Raw genomic sequence first — 12,632 nt, forward strand, 5'->3', positions numbered from 1 at the left:
TCTGGTACAATTACGGTGGGGTAAACCGAATTGTGTACTGCATATGACTCGTGTAGGTGGGCTGGCAGCTGAAGAACCTGGTAAACTCCTTACGTAGTAATCCTGCGGGCGTGAACCTTACATTGAAGAAACGACCTCAGAGCACTCTCACGTCAGCCCCTGCCTTACTGAAGAACATGAGATGGAAACCCCTCGCCCTGCAGGTACTGATGTGCAGTGATGCATGTGAATTGATAATACACCGTGACAATAGTCAAACTATTTGTGCATGCTTTTTTTAGCATCACTAAGAGTACCCACGGCTTTGACCAACTTGCATGGCAAATCTAAGCTCTAGTCTTCCCCCACCTCTCTTCATCTCTTTCAATTTTTTTCTCTAATCTGGTCCTGATCCTTCCTTTCCAAATCTCCTTTTCCTTTGAAACTCGAGCACATCGGGAATCCTGGCTGGGACCTGAGAGGAAAACATGGAATGCTGTATTAGATGCTTGCGTGTGAAATGTTTGTTTTAACTTGATGAAATTTTGATTATTTGTTTAGTGTAGCAATGAGTATGTTTGAGCCCCTGCTGTATAAACTTCATTGAATGCATCAAAATGACATAATTATAATTTTGGCAAATGGCTAGTAGTGAAAATGCTAAACATAATTGGTCTCTTGTTTTAGCCCATCATCCCTCCAAGCCCCAGCAGCAGTGGGGCCACACCCTCCAGCACCCTCAGCACCCCGTCCAGGCGAGACAGCTGTGCCCTTCAGGATCTCTATATCCCCCCTCCACCAGATGAGCCATACACACCAAGGTACAGTAAATTAGTATGGGTGGTTTCCTCACAGCAGGAAGGTCGCCGGTTCAAGTCCTGGCTGGGTCAGGAGGTCTTTTTGTGTGGAGTTTGCATGTTCTCCCTGTGTCAGCGTGGGTTTACTCCAGGTACTCTGGTTTCCTCACACATTCCAAAAACATGCAAGTTAGGTGAATTGGAGATACCAAATTGCCCCCACCCCAAATATGTGTGGGTCAACTTGTGTATGCATTAACCGGTTTTCACCATTAATATAGCCATAGATGCTGGAATGGTGTAAAGGATAAAGAAGGAAATTCAAGGTATATATTTATTTATGTATTTAATTTAAGTAGTATGTGTGTTCCCCATCAAACTTACAAGCTTTGTGTTAACAAAATGCTATAGAACACAAAAGCAAAAATACAAACACAATTATTACAAATAAGAGAAACAACTCATGTTTAATTTTACATCACTGTTTATATTTATCATATTTAAAGGAACAGTATGTAAGAAATGTATATCAATTAATCATAAAATGGCCCTGATATGTCACTAGACATTAAGAAATAATTTTCATTTCAAATACTTATATCACTAACAACAGTGGTCTGGCCAGGATATTGTCATTTAAAAAGTGGAGTTTGGGCCACAATCCTACATACTGTTCCTTTAAGATTAGATATTTGAACAAACCTGTAACTCCAACTATTAAACGTAATCCCATATGCACTCAAAACTTAATATCCCAGATCTCGGTGCTGGTTCAGTTAACCCATATCACCCTGAACCATATCTATGAACTAAAATATCACAGAGACCAGTACCTACACTTACACACCTAATCAAGCCTGTGAATCAATTCATTGATTCAATTAATCGCCAGCATTGTCTTTGAGACAATCTTTTTTTTCCAAAATAACGATTATTAAAAGATTTCTCTTATCATTACAGAGAAGACGTTGCGAATTTGCCTGACAATGGCCAGCATGCTGCTAAAGGTTCTGAGTCGCCCAACTCCTTCCTTGATCAGGAATGCCGGAGACATTTTCCTCATCTGGATGAGGATGCGGTTCTGTACTGTTATGAGTATGATCAGAATCAAGGACCCCCACCTGTTCGCAGAGACAGCACACCTACATACGGTACTTTGAAATACTCCTCTTCTGTAAAAATCAGTGGCGGCTGGTGACTGCTTATCCGAGGGGCGCAAATTCAAAATAAGTGTTCGGAGTGTCATGTGTGTTGCTCGTGTTTTTAAAATATGTGTTTGTTGCGTCATTTGAACCATGCGCATCACGTGTTTTGTCAAAATAAGTGCCTGCTGCACACACGTCAAAACCGTTTATGATTAAAAAGACGCTCACATTCACAAAATACAAGCAAGACACTCCCTAAACAGTAAACTCTGATTACGCATGAGATTATGCGAGTGTCTGGCAAACGCGAGCGTCTCTTTTATCATAAACCCTTTAGACGCGTCTGCAACAGGCACTTATTTTGACAAGACACGTGATGCACACAGGAGCGCAGAACACATATTTGGAAATTAAGAACTACACATGACGGGCTACATACATGTTGTGACGAACTTCGCATCGAGTGCCCTCGAAAAAAGAAGTCACCGGCAGCCACTGGTAATAATGTTTGGTATTATGGTCCCAGATCGATTTAGCCTTTTTAATAATGTTTTTCTCTGATGGCCTGTTATGTGTATTATGCTGTAATGTATTGTTTGACTTTCATTAGCTTCCTCTGTGTTTGTCTACTAGGACGGTTGAGGCCTATTTCTATGCCTGTGGAGTATAATTGGGTTGGAGACTATGAAGACCCAGCCAAGCTAAAAAAAGAGATCAGAAGAGGTACTGTATGTGTTTGTGTGTGGGTGACAGAAAGAGAGTGGGATGTTGTTTTTATCTTTCTTCTTTAGTTATTCTGAACCTGAATCATTTAATCATTTTAGCTTTGACTTCTCAGTCGACACATCTTTTAATCTTCAGCCACTGCTGTTCATTACCATATAACTTGTATCATATTTACCTCATTTTGTGTCTGTCTGCCAATTTTTCTCTGGCTCTTTGTTTGAGAATTTGGGATTTTTTTTGGTTTTCCATTGCCATGGTAACTTTGACACAGAGGTTTGCCGAAATGCTGGTTTCTTATTGTCTAAAACCAGTTAGAGTTGCTAAAGGAGTGGGGGCAGAGAAAATGCTTTCTTTATACATGCTGGCAAAATGTATTGTACATTTTTACATCTGCAACCCAATATTCTTCCCCCTACACCTTAAGACCTCTGAATGATTTAGCTTGTTTGATTATTGAATAAAGAAGAATCAAAACGCTATCATTAACCACACTGCTTATGAAAGTGGACGCTTTTATTACAGAAAATTCTCTGATGAGATATATGAGTGAAGAAAAGGCGGGGTCAGAAGAGTACCACACAGGACATCGCAGCAGTAGGCGGAGTAAAAGGAAGAGTGAGAAAGGTTGTAGCCCCGCCCACTATGCTTTACTCCCTGCCCTGCAGATGGATATGCTGCAACAGGACTCTTTGGCCACACCCACATCTGAAACCTCTTCTGTCTATCTTGTGAGTTTACTGTATATATACAGATAGTTAGATCCATTGCTATAAATCTTTCAAAATAAGAGATACTATTTTTATCTTTATTTGCTGTTTTATAGACATTCGATCGAACGTCAATGCTCTCCCGGTCGAAGAAAGCTAAGTTAAGAGGTAAATGCTCTGCCTCACCAGTAAATATAGATATTTTGCAAAGTTCACTTAAGTGGTTTGCACTTAAATGCATGATGTCAATATGACTGAATATAAAAGTCTTTACCGTTTTGATACTGTCCTGCCCCCTTCCTTACTTTAATAATGCCCATGCTGACCCCTCACTCTCTGTCTCAGTTGGGTCGCTGCCCTCCATCAGTAAGCGCCGAATCTCCTGCAGGGACCTGGGTCAGGGTGACTGTGAGGGCTGGCTGTGGAAAAAGAAGGATGCAAAGAGCTACTTTTCACAGAAATGGAAGAAGTACTGGGTCGTGCTGAAAGATGCATGCTTGTACTGGTACACAAACGAAGAGGTGAGGATGATAAAAAGGTGTGACACTTAATACAAATGGTCTATTATGGTGCATACACACCAAACGTGAATTCAACGATTTGCGCAAGCAGATTACATACAAAGTCAATGCAAAGACGTGGAAAGATATGATCTCGCGCAGGGGCGATACGAAATAACACGCACTATTCGCCTCAAACGTGTCTCGCGCAAATTAAATCCCATGATAAATCTAGAGTGAGGAACTCAATGCTTCGCATTTGGTGTGTACGCTGCATAATGCGTTTAAGTAGAATAGCGTGTGTTTTCGCGGCAATCATGCCGTCCAATTTGCCTCAGACTGCTTATGTAGGCACTTTTTATTTACCCATAAAGCATCTCTCTCAGTGGATCTCAATTTTTCATTCATGTATTCTCAGGATGAGAAGGCAGAGGGGTTCGTAAGCCTACCTGAGTTTAACATTGACCAAGCCAGTGAATGTCGCAGAAAGTTGTGAGTATTATTAAAGGCACAATATGTACGATTTTTGAATTACAATATCAATTTTTTTATATTTTGCTCACATGTACTTTATCTCCAGTGTTTTGAATTCAGAGAAATCAGTTTGGTTTCTGCTTTTGCTGGCATAAAACCATAGGGGTGTTTGACTTCATGTGGCACTGCGCAGATCAATCTGTATCTAAATCTAGATTTTTAAAGTATCTCGAGAGCTGAAGCAGTACTGTTGTATACTCTCATACTGTGATGTCACATGCCAATCTGTTGTTGCTTCTATTAAAGGATTAGTCAATTTTCTTAGAAAAAATCCAGATAATTTGCTCGCCCCCATGTCATGCAAAATGTTGATGTTTCTCATTTTAATGGACTTTAATGGACGCCAACCCTTAACAATTTTAGTGCAGTTTAAAACTGCAGTGTCAAAGGACTCTAAACGATCTCAAACGAGGCGTAGGGGTGTTATCTAGCGAGACGATTGTCATTTTTTGCAAGAAAAAAAAGCACTTTTGGACGACAACTTCTCTTCTTCCTCCGGCTGTGTGTTGAGCCAGCGCGACCTCACGTAATTGTGTAATGATGTCAAAGGTTCACGTGTTACATATATGAAACGCACATTTGCGGACCATTTTAAACAATAAACTGACACAGAGACATTAATTAGTATCATTCCACATACAACAACGCCGGAATGATCCTACACTGTGGCGTAGTTTCAATACGTCATCCGTGACCTCTTGACGTGATGACGTATTACGTGAGGTCACGCTGGCGCGTCACAGGACCGGAGGAAGATGAGAAGTTGTGGTTTAAAAGTGCATATTTTTTATTTTCTTGCCAAAAATGGCAATTGTTTCACAAGATAAGACCCTTATGCTTTGTTTGAGATCATTTAGAGTGCTTAGAAACTGCAATTTAAAACTGTTAAGTATTGGGGTCCATTGGAGTCCATTAAAATGAGAAAAATCCTGGAATGTTTTCCTCAAAAAACATAATTTCTTCCCGACCGAACAAAGAAAGACATCAACATTTTGGATGACGTGGTGGTGAGTGGATTGTCTGGATTTTTTTTTAAGAAAATGGACTAATCCTTTAAGCCACAATGTGGCTTTACATTATAATGTTACAGTTACAAAACTTTATTTCAATACGTCATCTGTGAACATGATTTGTGAGTCCTGCCGGATCGATTCCTAAAGGTGAAGCCTACAACTCCCATCATTCTCAGCTCTTTCAAAGCGTCATCAAGCTACGCCATTGTTGTTGTTGTTTAGTGACATGTAGCGGTAAAAATAACTGTGCCTTTGAGAAATGCAGTTATTAGGTGTTTGGCTTTTTTAATGTAGCTTACTGATGTAAGGTTGCCTTGTTTTGATTTGTTTTAATGATCTCCAAATTGTTTTCAGTGCTTTTAAAGCTTGCCATCCTAAGATCAAGAGCTTCTACTTTGCTGCGGACAATGTGGATGATATGAATAGGTAAGACTAACGTGAACATTTTGTCATTTTTTCGATGTTGAAATACTGTCTCATATTTCAGACAACTATGAGTAAGCCATTTGTTGGTTGCCTTTTACTAAAAGTTTATTTTCAAGTAGCATTTCAGTCGTGTGAAGAGCTCCTCAGCCAAACGTTGTTTTTTTGTTCATGTGTACTCGCAGGTGGCTCAGTCGTCTGAACATGGCGGCGACGGCTCACATAGAGCAGAAGAGGATTCGACAGGATCATGGTGAGAAGATGCCTTCATGCCCCACTAAGCCTGTCAGATCCATTATTCTCCCACTCTGAATTTGTGTTGTCCTGTCTGCAGATGCTATAAATATATGAATATGAATTATAACATGCTCAGTGCATGTATTAGGCTTTTAAAGTATAAACCGTGAGCTTATAGGCTTTCAATTTATTTTAAGATCAGTTTGACTGCACATTATGCTCCCTTTCACATTGCTGTTAACCAAATAAGTAAATAAACAGACTTGAAATATTGATTCATGGTATATTTTATTTAATCAAGAGAAAGCAGTGTAGTAAATTTGTGGTCAGAAACATTTGTTAAAAGATAGAGACAGATCATTGAAAGTGCTTGAATCTATTTTATGCAATAAGTTTTCTGGAAAAAAAATCCATAAAATTCCCTGTGTAGTGTAGGATAATATCATAAAAAATTGACTTTTTAAGCACATGTGCTAAACTGTTCGCTTTAAATGCTTATATCTTCTGTATGCGAATGTTGATTCATACCAAAATGCTTTTTTGCATAGTTGTGTTTGACACATGAAAATGTTTCGGGTTACGAATGTAACTGTTGTTCCCTGAGAAGGGAACGAGACACTATATCTCCCTTGCCATACTTCCTGCGTCGCTGTAACGCCGTCTTTGGCAATATTTCAGATAGCGATATACTTCCTAGCTTCCACGTCATCCTGTCTTTGTCATTAAGCCTCACCATTGGTTGAATTTGATATACACATTTAGATGCACTTTACCACTGGAGGCGTCCCCAAAGTGTCACCGCAGTGACGCAGCGTGAGTTCCTTTAAAAGGGAACTGTAACAATGTATCTTAAAAGGTAACACAATGTAACCTTGCTCTCACTTGAAATGTGTCCCCACATTTAGTTCTTGAATTTGAGGGTATTGGACCTGGAAAGTCCTTGAAAGGTCCTTGAATTTGAAGTTAACTTAGGTGTGACATTTTTACAAATGTCACTTTTTAGTCATTTTTTCATTGGTATTTAACAAATATGTCTTTCACTGTCACTTTTCACTGTCCTTTCTAAATAAAAGTAAAAGCCTAAAAAAACGTGGTCAATGTGCTAATTTATTCTGTAACCCCCCCATTAGTGGCTTTTACAACTGAGCTTTTCTCATTTCTCAGCAGAATTTCTGTAATTAACCCATCGGATTTTCTTGTGAAAGCTTTTGTTATAAATTGATGTAATACTCTGGCACTGTGTGTTCAAAGGATATGTGTAATTTCCTCAGATTACTGGAGTGAAAGCGACCACGAGGATGCTGATCACATGACTTCAGTTATCAAACAGGACAGCCCTCCACCTCCTTATGACACTTACCCACATTCTGCCTCTGTAAGTCTCTGGCATTATCTTTTTTACTCCCACCCCTTTCTCACCCTCCAACCTTTGTTCAAAACATCTTTGTTGCATTATTAAAATTCATCAAGCATTTCTATATTTAGCTTTTATATTATTTGTACACACTGACAAAGTATGAGATATATGTTTGTTTTCTGGCATGTCACTGCATTTATGGACAGGAGAAATGAATGACTTTATACAGAGTATCTGGAATGGTTTTGAAATCAAAGCATGAGTTTGTACAATAATAACTGAAGACTAAAGGAAATGAATGAGGTGGAATAAAGCAGAAAGGCATTATGGGACAAAAAAGAGGGCAGAAGAAGAGAAAAGCAGGTTGAAGAATGAGATGAGAAGCTGCTGAGGGAACAGAACTGAAGGACACATACATTATTTAGACTACTGGGATGTTTGTGCCTACTGTAAATGGGCATAGTCATGGGCACTTTTTAAAAACGTCCCACCTTTCTGTAATCTTAATAAGGAGAATGTAAATCAGTCTCATAATCCTAAACAGGAGAATGGTGTCTGTGTGTGGCAATGTGTAATGCTACGTACACACCAAAAGTGGGGCATCACGTTGCTCGCTCTAGATTACTCACAGGATTTAGCTTCGTGTCATGCAAATTTTTCATTTTAGTTGAATATTTTCATCTTGGGCGAAGACGCGTTTGAGGCGAATAGCGCGTGTTTTTTCACGCAAATGCACGTCCATAATGCGTCATTTGCATCATCCCACGCGAGGACGCGTCTGATCGCGTCTTTGCATTGACTTTGTATGTAATCTACTCGCGGAAATCGTTGAACTCGCATCTGGTGTGAACTCACTATTATGCTACGTACACACCAAATGAGGGGCATCGCGTTACTCGCTCAAGATTACTCGCAGGATTTAACTTCAACTTTAATTTATTTTCAACTTGGACGAAGACGCGTTTAAAGTCGCAATGAAATTGAAATGAAAAATGATTTTTTTTTTTATATTGTGGTATTATTAACAAATTACTTATCTGTGAGCTTCATTATTTTTTTAAAAAATTGTGTGTGCTCATAATCTTTAATCAAAAATGCAAATCTCCTCCCCTCCTCAAAATGATCTCTCTTCACTTCCGGTCATAAGTATGGCAGCCCTACTGAAAATCCAGCTAAGACCAGCATAAGCTGGTGAGCTGGTTTTAGCTGGTCCCCAGCTTGGTTTTAGCTGGTTTTGCTGGTGTAGGAAGCTGGTTTTGCTGGTGCAGCAAGCTGGTCTAGGTGTGTTTTGGTCACATTTTAAGCTGGTCTAGCTGGACTTAGCTGGTCATGCTGGAATACCAGCTGGCCCACCAGCATGACCAGCTTTGTCAGGCTGGGAGGACCAGCATAAACCACCTTAAACCAGCTAGAACCAGCTACCAGCTTATGCTGGTTTTGGCTGGATTTTTCAGTAGGGAGGTGGGCGGGGTCCAGGAGAAGATCGCAGTGATGAGCAATTAGCAACACGACCCAACTTCAAACGATCCAATCAGATCTCGATGGACAAATTCAAATCCAGCCCTGCCTTATTTCATCTCAAAAGCCGGAGGTATATACGTCACCACGGGGAAAATAAGGCAATCGCTACTTCGGTTTCATGGCAACTTTAAGGTGAATAGCGCATGTTTTCGCTGCAAACGCGCCGCCCATATCGCGTCATTCGCACCGCCCGATGCAAGGACGCGTTTGTTCACACCAGCCACGTTTGAGGCTACAAATTTGCAACAGAGAATATGATGCATATAAATGTGCCTCATTATTTATGTCATGTTTGTTTTTGCATTAATTTGAGATACAAAAGGAGTCTAAAGCTAGTGGTCAAACTTTTAACTCCTTTAATGTCACAAAAGGAATCTGCTTATCAGCCAAATAATGAACGAGAGCAGTTTACGATGTGGCCAACAGATATTTTGACTTCAAGAATGTCATTCATTTCTCAAACGAACAAAACCACAGCTGTCTTATCGTACTTAAAACTCTCAAGTTCACAGTTACTGAGACAACTTGTTTCCTTGTGACAACTAGCCCCTTATCCCAAACATTTTACAACTCTCTGTTACAGCCAAGTCCATACCAGGAGCCCAAATACATCCGGCCACCCTCCACAGAGACCGTCCAATCCCGATCCCCACACTCCGAGAAACAAGGCGGCAGCGTAAGTAGTGCCAGCTCACCGGGTCGCAAGTCTGCCAGTCAGCGCCGATCGTGGCAGGACCTCATCGAGACCCCGCTCACCAGCTCCGGCCTTCATTTCCTGCAGACTCTGCCTCTGGACGACTCCGTGTTCATCGATCCCAACCAACCCGTGCCTGTAGAAATCCACCGTCAGTCGACACTCCCCGCCCATCACGGATTACCACCAGAGCGCTTCGTCCTGCCCACTACACCCACCCAGCCCAGTCAGAAACCTATCACAGCCTTAGGAGGAGATAGGTTTGGAGGAGGTGGAGGCAAGCATCGCAGTTTCACCTTACCTCGTGATAGTGGTCTTCATGCTATTCTCGCCGCTACATGTGCAGCCGAACAAGCAGACGCGCAGCACTACCAGCTGGGCCGGTCCCATTCCAAAAGAGAGACAGGTATGGACTGAGAGCTCCTGTAAAATGTTTGTGTGTTTGGTTTATATTTCTAGGCTTATATATTAACAGGTCAGAAAATTTACAATGCTTGCGTGGGCAGCACCACACCAATGGAGAGAGAGGACTTTCTTACAAATGTCTTGTCACTATTAAATGCCCCATTTAAACAGCAAACAGGGTCATTCCAGTAAAAACACAATGTTTAGTAGCTGACGTTTACCCAGGTTAAATGTGTGTCTGTGTGTTATTAAAATGTATTTGTGTATATTTGCATACTGTTACAGCTGTCCACACACTTGTTTCGTAAAGGTAGGGCTGTTACAAATATGTGTGTACTCTTATTGGTCTTTACCTTTTTACGGAGCTTCCTGGATGTCATTTTGACAGATTTATAGCTTGCCTTTGAAGTTGCGAGTCACATATAATCGTCATTGTAAACAACTCTTCAATGCCCTCTATAGGTTCAGAGCGGCAGCGCAGGCACCAGGCTGACTCATTGGTGGATTTGTACAGAGCTCTGGAGAGGACTAGTCTATCGCCTGTCAATGAGCACATGTCTGCTTCTCGCTTAGAGTACAAACGATCATTCGTCCGTCGGTGCAACGATCCATTACTCAATGAGAAACTGCACCGCCTGAGGATCCTTCAAAACTCATTCAAGGTACAGTTTTCAGTATTTTAGAGTCTTATTTATTGTATATAGCTCTTTGTAAAATATTTTTAAACATAATTTATCATTTTGTATTGTATTGACAGGACATTCCTCTTCAAGAGGCAGAGACAAAGATAATTCATCGGGACGTGTAGCTTACAGACAGTTACAGCAAAAGAGCACAGCAGGGCACCGGTCCTTTCAGCCAAAACTGCTAAAAACATCTAATACACTACTCTTCTTCACCTTAGGCCCTGTTTACACCTGGTATTAAGATGTGGTTTGGTCGATCAGATCACAAGTGGATGACACTAAAGGGGGTTTAAATGGGATCTAAAACGTTTTAAGCTTGTCAACATTTAGAGGTAGTCGAAAAGGCATTCGAACAGATTCCTTTTCTGGTGTAGATGTGTGCATGGGGTCACATGTGTTCGAGGACCCACAAAAGACCGCCTCTCCACCTCTTTCATTTATGTTTCATTTTGCGAAAAGGTTTTTCGTCCATTACTCTGAAATATCTGAGAGAGCGCTTCCATGTACAAAACTTTGTTCAGCATGTTTACTAACAAAACAAGTAGTGGTACTTTGACATAATATTAGTGTGCATCAATTAAACCAATCATTTCTCTCACATGTGTTTTAATGACTCGCCCATAGGCCATCCCCTCGAAAATAATCAGAACAGAAGCGGTCGAAAGTTTACAAAAGAGACGATTAAAACACCAGGTGTGAACTTGAATGTGTCTCATCGTTCACTTGTGATTCGATCATCAACCAAAATCGCATCTTAATACCAGGTGTAAACAGGGCCTTTCTTCTTTCACCAAATTTCTACTTATTTCTACTTTTTCTCTGTTTCAGCATTTGAAAATTCTGATATTTTTCTCTGTTTTCTTATTGCACATGCTAACATTGGCATTATTTTGTTTGTGCAGTCGTGTGTCGAACTGCTGAATTATGTGTTTTAATATTGACTTTCACCCAGGGTCAAAAAAACTGCACTTCCAATGAACTCTACTTTAATGTAGTGTCTCATAACATACAGGGAAAGAATCAAACTACTGATATAAATTGCTTTGTAATTCGGACTTGCATGGCCATTGTCTGGTTAATAGATTTTCTATATGTGATGTTTGTTTTAATGGTCTCTCAACTGACTGAGAGTGTTAGTTCTGAGTTCGTTGAAACTAACATTTGTCAATGGTAAATATTATTATGACTGAAAGAGAAGAACTGACAGGATACAGTAATTGTGTGTCTGTGTGTTGAAAGCAGTGTTTCGTTGTATAGAATTTATGTTGTAATATTCTGACCGTTTGCACCCCAGCTATGGAAATACCCTTTGTTGAGCAGCAAGGTACTTGCAATAATGTTGAACTAAAATGATTAATTGGTTTAACACTGTCTATTTTTGTAAGCATGATATTTATTGAGATGTTTGTACATTGTTTTGTATTCTGGATTATGTGTTATCTTAAGATAACTGCAAGTGTAAATCCTTTAATGTGTTCCTAAAAGATCTTTAACAAAATGAAACTTTCATGTGAAAACAAAACACCAGTGTTCTAGTATCTCCAGAAAGTAATTTTATCAATAAACTGTTTGATGTTTTGCCATTTTAATTGTTTCTTAGTACAATAGCTCACTATACTCCTGTATAAAGGATTGAATTGTATCTTCATATTAAAAATCTTGGTCAGGTCCTGCCCATATAACAAACCATTAAAATAACTGTGTAAAAATGCAGTGAAGTCTTGTCCAGCTGGTTAGTAAAACTAGTTGCGAAACAATTGAATACATAATGATGCCTTATGGCCATCTAGAATGGACAAATCAGCACTTGATGGGCTATACTGCATACCAAAGACATAGATTTCGATTGAATCCAGACAAGGTTTAGATTAATCCATATTGGTGTATAAAACCATACTGGTGTGCATC

General features: G+C 40.0%; 1 protein-coding gene across 4 annotated transcripts in view; it reads left to right on the forward strand.

Moving 5' to 3' along the window:
• cnksr2b (connector enhancer of kinase suppressor of Ras 2b) overlaps positions 1-12,313 on the forward strand; it is a 46,677-nt gene extending 34,364 nt beyond the window's left edge. For 2 of the 4 annotated variants that reach the window (XM_055180240.2, XM_055180241.2), the window contains exons 9-23: positions 57-203; positions 667-800; positions 1,058-1,102; positions 1,737-1,927; positions 2,555-2,644; positions 3,170-3,375; positions 3,471-3,522; positions 3,700-3,875; positions 4,273-4,346; positions 5,756-5,827; positions 6,010-6,077; positions 7,333-7,436; positions 9,523-10,039; positions 10,501-10,700; positions 10,796-12,313. In XM_055180240.2, the coding sequence (XP_055036215.2) occupies positions 57-203; positions 667-800; positions 1,058-1,102; positions 1,737-1,927; positions 2,555-2,644; positions 3,170-3,375; positions 3,471-3,522; positions 3,700-3,875; positions 4,273-4,346; positions 5,756-5,827; positions 6,010-6,077; positions 7,333-7,436; positions 9,523-10,039; positions 10,501-10,700; positions 10,796-10,846 (2,127 nt within the window). In that variant the 3' untranslated portion in view covers positions 10,847-12,313. The remainder of the gene's footprint in view (positions 1-56; positions 204-666; positions 801-1,057; positions 1,103-1,736; positions 1,928-2,554; positions 2,645-3,169; positions 3,376-3,470; positions 3,523-3,699; positions 3,876-4,272; positions 4,347-5,755; positions 5,828-6,009; positions 6,078-7,332; positions 7,437-9,522; positions 10,040-10,500; positions 10,701-10,795) is intronic. The other 2 variants (XM_055180242.2, XM_055180243.2) reach the window with 1 other exon arrangement.
• Positions 12,314-12,632: the final 319 nt, after the last annotated feature.

The sequence above is a fragment of the Misgurnus anguillicaudatus genome, chromosome 9 (genome assembly GCF_027580225.2).
Source record: "Misgurnus anguillicaudatus chromosome 9, ASM2758022v2, whole genome shotgun sequence".
NCBI classification, from domain to species: domain Eukaryota; kingdom Metazoa; phylum Chordata; class Actinopteri; order Cypriniformes; family Cobitidae; genus Misgurnus; species Misgurnus anguillicaudatus.